This window comes from Nematolebias whitei, chromosome 7 (genome assembly GCF_014905685.2).
Source record: "Nematolebias whitei isolate Nwh7 chromosome 7, NemWhi1, whole genome shotgun sequence".
Classification (NCBI taxonomy): Eukaryota; Metazoa; Chordata; class Actinopteri; order Cyprinodontiformes; family Rivulidae; genus Nematolebias; species Nematolebias whitei.
The window spans coordinates 47,714,131-47,724,329 of record NC_056504.1 but is presented as its reverse complement, the minus strand read 5'-3'; the positions used below and the strand labels follow the sequence as shown (position 1 = coordinate 47,724,329).

General features: G+C 38.7%; 1 protein-coding gene across 1 annotated transcript in view; it reads right to left on the bottom strand.

Moving 5' to 3' along the window:
- Positions 1 to 220: 220 nt before the first annotated feature.
- The window catches only part of LOC119412879 (zinc finger protein OZF-like), a 51,326-nt gene continuing 41,347 nt past the window's right edge, over positions 221 to 10,199 (bottom strand). The window contains exon 2 of the mRNA XM_037679915.1: positions 221 to 1,851. Within this exon, the coding sequence (XP_037535843.1) occupies positions 221 to 1,851 (1,631 nt within the window). The remainder of the gene's footprint in view (positions 1,852 to 10,199) is intronic.

Below are 10,199 nucleotides of genomic sequence, written 5' to 3'. Positions count from 1 at the left end.
GGAAGTTTAAAAAATGTGAACGGGTGCATCCTTAGTTGAAAACACCCAACGTTCAGTTTAACGGTTTTCTTCCATTGTTGGTTCTCATGCATTTAAAAGCAGACTCTAATTTTAGACTGAAGTCTTAACGTTTTACTTCTAGAGGAGGAACTAAGGAGCGCTTAGGTTCCTGTGGACTTTAGTGTGTCTGTTTAAATATATCTAAATTACGAAATCTTTGTCAGCAACCCTCAAATTCAAACGGTATCTGTCCCGTGTGGACAGTCATGTGTAAGTTTAAAGTTATAGCATGGCTGAACGTTTGTCCACAAAGCTCACATTTAAGTAGTTTCTGCCCAGTATGGACGCTCATGTGAAAGTTTAAATCTGTCAACTGCCTAAATCTTTGTCCACAAAATTCACATTCATATGGTTCTGCTGCTGTGTGGACTCTCACGTGTGAGGTTAAACCTGACTTCTGGCTAAATCTCTGGCCACAATTCTGACATTCAAAAGGTTTATATCCTGTGTGAACTCTCATGTGTCTGTTTAAACCTGACTTCTGGCTAAATCTCTGTCCACAGTTCTGACATTCATAAGGTTTCTGTCCTGTGTGAACTCTCGTGTGCAAGTTTAAATTTGACTTATGGCAAAATCTCTGTCCACAATTCTGACATTCATAAGGTTTCTGTCCTGTGTGGACTCTCATGTGTCTGTTTAAACCTGACCTATGGCTAAATCTCTGTCCACAATTCTGACATACATAAGGTTTCTGTCCTATGTGGACTCTCAGGTGTCTGTCTAAACCTGACTTATGGCAAAATCTCTGTCCACAATTTTGACATTCATAAAGTTTCTGTCCTGTGTGGACTCTCGTGTGTCTGTTTAAACCTGACTTAAAGCTAAATCTTTGTCCACAATTCTGACATTCATAAGGTTTCTGTCCAGTGTGGACTCTCGTGTGTGAGATTAAACTTGACTTCTGGTTAGTTTGATGTCTGCAAATCTCACATTTAAACGGCTTCTGTCTTGTATGAAGATTCATATGTCCATGTAATTGGTGTTTATAGGTAAATCTTTGTCCACAAATGTTACATACAAACAGCCTCTCTCCGGTGTGTACTATCTTGTGTGTTTTTAAATTTGTTATACTTTTACATTTTTTACCACATTCATCACAATTAAATGATGTCGGTCTTGTCTGGACTTTTCTGTGTGTCTCCACACTTTTCTTCTCTCTAACACTTTCATTCTGACCCAAACAGCTTGAACGTCTTACTGTTGAATGACATGTCATGCATCTCTGAAGAGACTGTTTGTGGCAAAATTGTTTACCACACTCAGAGCAGCTGAAACATTTGTTGACAGAGTTTACAGCTGACTCAGGAGCTCTGCTCTCCTTCCAGTCTTTGTCACTGTCTTCAGCTGTTGAACCAGAGTCTGACAAGTGTTCCAGCTGAGAGTCAGGATTGTTCTCATCCTCTTCATCATCCTCACTCACTTCAGTCTCTGAAGAGTTGGAAGCATCTGAGTTCCTGCTGGTTTCTGCTCCTCCACAGTCCTCCCCATTAGCTTCTACTTTCATCTGGTCAGCTGAGCTGCTGGTTGGAACATCTCTGTCCTCCATTTGGTGCTGATGAAGATGTGAGAACAGAGGCTTCTCTTCATCATTCTCAGTCTTCACATGAACTGCAGTGAATGAAAACCTGCTGGCATCAGTCTCCTCCTTCACACTGAGCTGCTCTTCCTCCAATTGGGTCCAGAGTTCCTCCTCTTCCTCCTTGATGTGGAGGGGCTCTGGGTTCTGCTGGTTCACATCAGGCCTCCATTCCTCAGGAGCATCTCCTCTGATCAGCAGAGTCTGATGAACATCTGCAGGAAACACAGACAATATGGACTGAATATAACTTTATATGCACTCATACATCACTTGTGTTTTCTTATTAATGTTCTGTGGATCAGAACTGTTCCAAGTCAAAGGAAAAACATTTTACTCAGTAAGAGACAAACAAATCAAAAATACCAAAAATGTTTAAATTCAATCACCTGATATGGGTATTTGAACATTTTTGCTACACTTTAAATTTTATTTTATTTATCAAAGTCCACAAATCATAAATAATCAGATTAAAAAACTAAACTCAGTGAATGAGTCCAATGTTTCGCCATTACTTAAAATTATAGAAGTAAAAAAATTATAAAAATGGGTGTTACACTGAATCAGTATTATGACATAATAGCTCATACATCATCTGAAATGTGACCTTTAATGTTTTTATCCGTCTTGTCCATTGTGTATGAATTTGCCAACAGAAAATACTTTATAAATCAAAACAAATCTGTGCAAATATAATAAATTACACACTATTTTAAAATACGTAATACCTCTAATAAACCTTGGTAAATATGTAGAACTACCAATTTTTCCAGTTTCAACACTTTATTTAGTCCAGATTCAAGTGAAAATAGTTGAGTACTGACAGGTAGACACAGAAAACACTCACAGCTGTCATTAGTATACCTGCAAACTCAGAAGGGATGAAAAAGGTGACAAACCTAGCGCCTGCCCCCCACCCCCGGATGATTTTTTTTAAAGATGTAAATGACATAAGCTGTTACATTTTCCTGCCCTAAACCTATCGATGTACCATTTCAGTATAGATGTTGACAATAAAGATATATTAAAAATATTCTGACGTTTGTTATGACACTTTACTTTTGTTATTTACCAAACACTGTAGAGGGATGGATGGATGAAATTATAATAATAAAAATGTTCTGAAGATTTAAAATAAGTCATTTAAATTTGATGCTTTCAGGATGAGTTAGCTCTCTCTACTGACTAGTTGTTTTATTTTGTGAATAAAATAAACAGTATTTTATGCAGTTAAATAAGGAGGTTAATTTTTCCCCAATGAATGGTCATAAAGTTAGCAGAAAATAAAAGGATTAACCTGGAAGCTTCAGAATTTGTCCAGATAAAACATAATTCATGTCAGATTATTACTGTCAGACACCCACAGATTGGATAAAATCTGGATTTAGCTCATTATCATGACTTAAATTTGAAACATGTTTCAGTACAGAACAGTACAGTACATCTGCCTCGTCTCCTACCCGTTTCCATTCATATATCAGTTTATGCCAAGTTCCGTCAGTTCCAAAGTCAAAAAAAGTTTGTCAAATATTGATTATCTGTCCAAAAAGTTTTATACATATTTTTTAATTCCAGGCCAACTCTCTCTGACCTCCTCCACGTGCTTCCTCCTCCTGAGCACAGTGGTGCTCGTAGGGACTGTCAACAAATTACCAAACGAGTGACACGTGTGTCATGTGAACCTCTGAACAAAAGGTTACGCTAAATTGTTTCATAGTACCATACCAAAGTTAAAAAATAAAACTCAAGATTTGTACTGTAATGTGTAACGTAATTTTCTTTCTTCTTGTTAGAATTAATATTAATTATAAAATTGGTACAGAAAAAAGTACCGTTCAGGAACCAACATCGAAGTGAAGGTATCGGTACCATTTTTTTTAGAAAGGTATCCAGCCTTAGTGAAGGCTGCAGAGAAGTCTGTTGGAGTCAGTCTCCCCACTATCACAGACATCTACACCTCCAGATGCAGGAAGAGGGCCACCTGCATCATGAAGGACCCCACTCACCCAGCACACACACTTTTTGCCCCTCTACCATCAAGAAGGAGGTTAAGGAGCGTTAAGTGTAGAACCACTAGACTGAGGAACAGCTTCTACCTTGAGGCTGTTAGACTCATGAATCTCTAACCAGAATAATCACATCATGTTGCTGCTGATCTGTTTCATGTTGCTGCTGATCGGTTTCATGTTGATGTGTTCATTCGTGCTCATCTGCTCACACAGACTCATGTTCGTGCTGCTGTTCGGCGTATTGTTTTTATGTTATTAGAGTATATTCAGTTTATGTTTTCATTAGTTCATACCTTAGACCTTATTACCGTTTTTCTTTTCCATTATATTATTGGATGCAACTTGGACCCTGTGTACATAGTCTCGTTCGTGGAACGACAATAAAGAAACTCTGACTCTGCGTAGACCAAAATAATGTACTTACGGTCCAGAAAATGTATTGCACACTGAAAATTGTATAAATACACAATAATGCACCAAAACAATTTACTGACTTGCTTTTTTCTTATTTTGTAGTGTATGATAAACGGATGGCTCTTCTAAACGTCGCGGGCCTCTTGCAGATTGCGCATGCGCGTGTATTAACTACATGTTTGCAGAACACGAGCACAACATGCGGCCTTCGAAGCATATAGGCCCTGAATTTAGACACAACCTAAAATATCTTCTCAGCCAAGTTTGTAAAACTGTTTTATACTTGATGACAATAGTTTGGATAGTACATGTCCAAACTGAGAATTATTAAGAGATAAAAACAGCCTCCCGATTCTTGATCTAATATTTAGTTTCTAGATCTTGTCCACCTTAGCGCTAGCTTCTGTTAGCATGCTAAGCTACAAACACAGACAATAGATTTACAAGTTCTAAATCCATCAACTACCTAGAAACCACAGCTAGCTAACATCGTCTGACGCTGAATGAAACAAACAAACCTGCGCTCATTTTCTCTCCAACTCGACAGTTCCTCTTCGTAATCTGAGATTATTCCTTCAAAAAGACCCGATGTTTCTCCGCAGCTTCCTCCAGTCTGTTGGACCCGCTGTCTCCACGGTTTTACTCCTCGGTGAACTTAGTTCTAGGTTGGATCTTCGACACATTCGCTCCGTGGATTCAGCGGTGTCTTTGACCCGTTTCACCCCGAGTTTATGGTCAGATGATAAATACTTGGGGTCAGATCTCCTCCGCGTCGCGTACTCCCTCCTCCTGCACGGTGTTGCCAGATCTCGCGGTAGAAACAAGCAACCAGCTTTATGAAAACAAATCCAAAACAAGCCCAACTGGCAACCCACCACGTTGTGTAAAACAGAGGCGGTTTTTAAACAGTAGAAACATACATTTATTATAGCATTACACATAAACAGCAGCAAAATTATGCTAAACACTTTTGTAATAAAGTGGTTTGTTGCCCCCTACTGGTAATAAATACAGAAGCGCCTGTTCCAGGGATATCCTGATGCATGCTCAATGATCTAGGTAGAAAAATCTAAAAAGTCCTCTGGACGTCAAAACAACAACAAAAAATCTGTTCCTTCTCTGAACAGATGCTCATACCCAAAGTATAAACATATTCCTTTAGGTTTCATGGTTTAATAACTTCCACATTTTACACTCAGCTACAGTTTAAATTATTTTATTCCAGGCTCAAAGATTGACAAGAATTAGGTGGTGTGCCTAAACTTTATCTGACACCATAAAAACACGGTGTGTTTTAGAAACAAGACTTGAATATTGAAGAGCAAATTTTAAAATATTTAGTTTAATTCAATTTTATCTCCAACAAACAGCATCATCATCAAGTTTAAATTATTAAACTTAAATTTGTAAAATATTTAGACTCCGGTTTCTGTGGAAAAATGATATCAGATTACAAATGTAGATGTGAAGAAGGGCGATACTTCCTCCTCACTTTACTACACTTAATTTTGCACTCGTTAAACCAGAGCAGCACCAGGTCAGTTTACTGACCAATAACAAGTTAATTAATTGATTCACCCTCTAATAATCAGAACTCAGTCACTGAAGTAGAGTCTGTTATTTACAGGGAATTCTGCACCAGAACAAATAAATATTCACCCAAATGAAGAGACCGAACTGTCTTTGAAGTTTAATTACAAAATTATCAAAACAAAACATGAACAATAACAAAGAATAAGAAGTTGAATAATAAAATAGTTGTTGAATGAATACTTGGACTTGATTAAGTAATGATTCATCGAGGCATATTTCTCTTATCTAAAATTTATGTTGCTTTGCTGTGGTAGATTTTTTGATGCCTCAAACCGTGCCCTGTCTAGGACACGGTGTGAGAGGTCTTGTTTTAAATCTTCTCTCCTCATGTTTTCTTCCCTTTTCTCATTTAAGCAAAAATATTATTCTGAATAAGAATAAGTGGGCCGCGCTAATTAGCAGCAGCTCTGTGCACTACGTCCATCTTTTGGACGACTGTACGTACATGTTCTCGTTGTATCTCGGAGCAATGACATAAAGCTTATTCTGATTCTGATATTTCATCAAGTCGCCTTAGCTTGAACTGTAAAAACAGACCCAGTATTACGTTAAAGTCCCCACCAGATTCTCGTCCCCTTTCTGGATCAAGTGGGGAACTACAGCCGACGATTGCTCTGTCTTTTCAGGACTTTGGAGGCTGATCGAGCCTCTACAAGTCTACACAGGAAACAGGTTACGGTTCAGGGGGTCCTGGTAGGATCGTGCAGTCCAAAGCTTATGAAGCTGTGAAACCTTACAGTGAAAAAATTTTTTTTTTATCTTCCATAATTACTGTATCTCTTTTTACCTGGCTTTGACAAAAATTGTTCAAATCATTTTGCAAGATATTCCAGGAAACAGGAGCGGAGTAGAAGAAGGCCCTTTTGCCAAGTTCAGTCCTCACTGAGGGAACACTGCAGGTAATAATGTCCTGAGAGCGCATGCTGTAGCTGCACTCACACAAAGACATGTAGGAGGAGATGTATGAAAGCAGCAGACCAAGAAGTGATTTAAAGATGAAAATGTACCAGTGGGAGAGTCTGTGTGAAGTTAATGATGTCCAGTTAACCAGTGAATACAGGGTGCAATGATGGGTACAATAGTTACAGCAGTTATGAATCTTAGTGCACCATGATAGACAGCATTCAACATCCGCAGGGTTCTTGTAGGAGTGTTCATGTAAATAATGTCACCGTAATCAATGGACGGAAAGAAAGTCACAGTTACAAGGCATTTCCTAACATTCAGAGTTAGACAGGATTTGTTTCTGAAAAAGAAACTCAAGTTTAACTTTCAGTTACTTTACTAGGTTTTCCACGTGGAGCTTAAAAGAGAGATGTGAGTCGACCAAGATACCCAAATATTTATAGGAATCAACAAACTCAATGGGGACACCATTTGAGGATAAAATCGGAGGAAGAACTGCTGGGACCATCTTTCTGTTTGAAAAAACATCCCTTTGGTTTTATCGGCATTTAGGACAAGTTTGAGGCGGAACAAATCTGACTGGATGATGTCAAAGGTGGATTGCAAAAGCTGGAAAGCCTTATCAACTGTTTTAGCTCAACAATAAACAAATGTGTCATCAGCATAGAAATGTAAGGATGTGTCAAGGATGCTCTGACCTACATTACCTATGTAGCTTGTAAAGAGGGTGGGTCCTAAGACTGAGCCTTGTGGTACACCATTGTTGACTGTTACATAACTGGAGGAAGTACCATTATTTTGAACACATTGCCTCCGGTCTGAGAGATGGAGAACCAACCAATGGTGTGTTCTGAGAAACCGATTTCTGAGAGCTTATGACACAAGATGTTCTGATCCACAGTGTCAAAAGCTTTAGACAGGTCTAAGAAAAGTGCAGCACAATAATCCTTAGCATCCAGTGCTTCAACAACATCATTAAGAACCTTCAGTGAAGCAGTCGTTGTGCTGTGTTGTTTCCTGAAACCAGATTGATGTGGAGGTAAGATGTTAAATGAGTCCAGGTAATTTATGATTTGAGAGTTTATCAGTTTTTCTAGAACCTTTTTTGTTTATTTGACATAGGAACAGAGTTAACGAGAATTTGTGATGGGAGGTCAGATGATTGGGGAGCTTCCTGAGAGAGATTTGATGGTTCTCCAGAATCTGTTAGGGTCACTTGGATTTTTGGAGGTCTGAGATAAGAAATAGTTGCGTTTTGCGGCTTTGATGGCAGTTGTGCATTTATTCCTCATCTGTCGAAAACTCAACCAATCAGTGTCTGAGTCAGATTTTCTCGCTGCGGCCCAAAAATGATCTCTCCTGTGCAGGAGGTCAGCTAGCTCTGGAGTAAACCAGGGGCTGTCTCGTCCCTTTATTCTGAACTAACAAAAAAGGAGCATGTTTGTTCACAAAATAAATTAAACTATTATGAAAATAGTTCCAAGCGGAGTTTACATCATCAGTTAATAGAATACGATGCCAGTCAAAGTGGGATAGATCCCAGAGGACTGACTGTTCACAAAAACGTTTCAAATCCCTTTTTTTAATTAATCTGGGCTTAGAAGGTGGAAGTTTAATATCTCTGAGAGCCGCTATTACACAATGATCACTCAGAATGTCAGCAAATACATCTGTACCGGTTATGATGGGTGACCTCAGGGTCAGAGGTCATGGTCGGGAGAGATCATCTTCATGTTTCAATGTCAATTACTGTAAAATAAATTTTGATTTTTCAGTTTAGAGTTGTTTGATTTAATGGCATTGAGGGACACCTGTACATATTCAAATGTGCCAGTGGAAATACATATAAAAAAACCTCAAAACTGCATTTTACAGCCACTTTGAGTACATTATAATAAATTTGTAGGACTAAGTAAAAACATAAAATTAGTAAATAATTATTAAAAGATAGAATAATTAACATTAGCTGGCCTTTAAGCTCAACTTTATCTGAGATTGAACTTAAAAATTGCATTAGTTTTTTTGTTTTGTTTTTTAAAACGAGTTTGTCTTGACTGCATTATGTTACCATCACTTTGTGATAGTTTGTTCTATCAAAAAATTCTAAAAATTTCTGAAAGCTGAGAAATTGTGCTTTACATCCAACACAGGCTTATTATGGTAACATGACTGCTGATGTTGCAGGAAGCCTGTAAAACAATCCTTCTACATCCCTCCTACCACATGGACACAACATGAACAGGCAGGCTGAGCCAACACTGGTTAAATGTGGGACATCTGTGTGTCCTGCCTCTTTATGCGGGACACAAGAAAGGGGGAGGGGGGTCAAATCCAGGACTGTCCTGCCAAATCGTGAGGATAGGAGGTATGCAAATATCAAACATAATTAAGAACCAAACATGGAGCACATTTACGCAAATTTCTCGTTGAAAACAACCAAAATTCAGTTGAACTATTTTCCTCCATTGTTGGTTCTCATGAGTTTAAAAGTAGACTCTAGTTTTAGACTGAAGTCTTAAAAGTTTTACTTCTGGAGGAGGAACTAAGGAGCACTTGGTTCCTGTGGACCTTTGTGTGTCCGTTAAAATATATTTAAATGGCCAAATCTTTGTCAACAATCCTCAAATTCAAACGGTATCTGTCCTGTGTGGACAGTCATGTGTAAGTTTAAAGTTATCTCATGGCTGAACCTTTGTCCACAGAGCTCACATTTAAGTAGTTTCTGTCCAGTATGGACTCTCATGTGAAAGTTTAAATCTCTTATTTGCCTAAATCTTTGTCCACAAAATTCACATTCATATGGTATTGATCCTGGGTGAATTCTCATGTGTGAGTTTAAACTTGACTTCTTGCTAAATCTCTGTCCACATTTCTGACATTCATGAGGTTTCTCTCCTGTGTGGACTCGTGTGTGTGAGATTAAATTTGACTTCTGGGTAAATCTCTGTCCACAATTCTGACATTCATGAGGTTTCTCTCCTGTGTGGACTCTGATGTGCGAGTTTAAACTTGACTTATGGCTAAATTTCCGTCCACAAATCTCACATACAAACAGCCTCTCTCCTGTGTGGACTCTCATGTGTGATTTTAAATTGGTTTTAAAGTTAAACCTTCTTTCACAAATCTTACATACAAATGGTTTCTCTCCTGTGTGGATTCTCGTGTGTGATTTTAAATGTGTTTTTCTGTTAAATCTTTTACCGCATTCATCACAACTAAATGATTTTGGTCCTGCCTGGACTTCCCTGTGTGTCTCTACACTTTTCTTCTGACCCAAACAGCTTGAACGTCTTCCTGTTGAATGACATGTCAAGTGTCTCTGAAGTGACCGGTTGTGCAGAAATTGTTTACCACACTCAGAGCAGCTGAAACATTTGTTGACAGAGTTTATAGCTGACTCAGGGGCTCTGCTCTCCTTCCAGTCTTTGTCTTCAGTTGTTGACCCAGAGTCTGACAAGTGTTCCAGCTGAGAGTCAGGATTGTTCCCATCCTTGTCCTCTTCATCATCCTCACTGACTTCAGTCTCTGAAGAGCTGGAAGCATCTCCATGAAGATTTAAATCTGGATTCCTGCTGGTTTCTGCTCCTCCCCAGTCCTCTCCATCAGCTTCTACTTTCATCTGGTCAGCTGAGCTGCTGGTT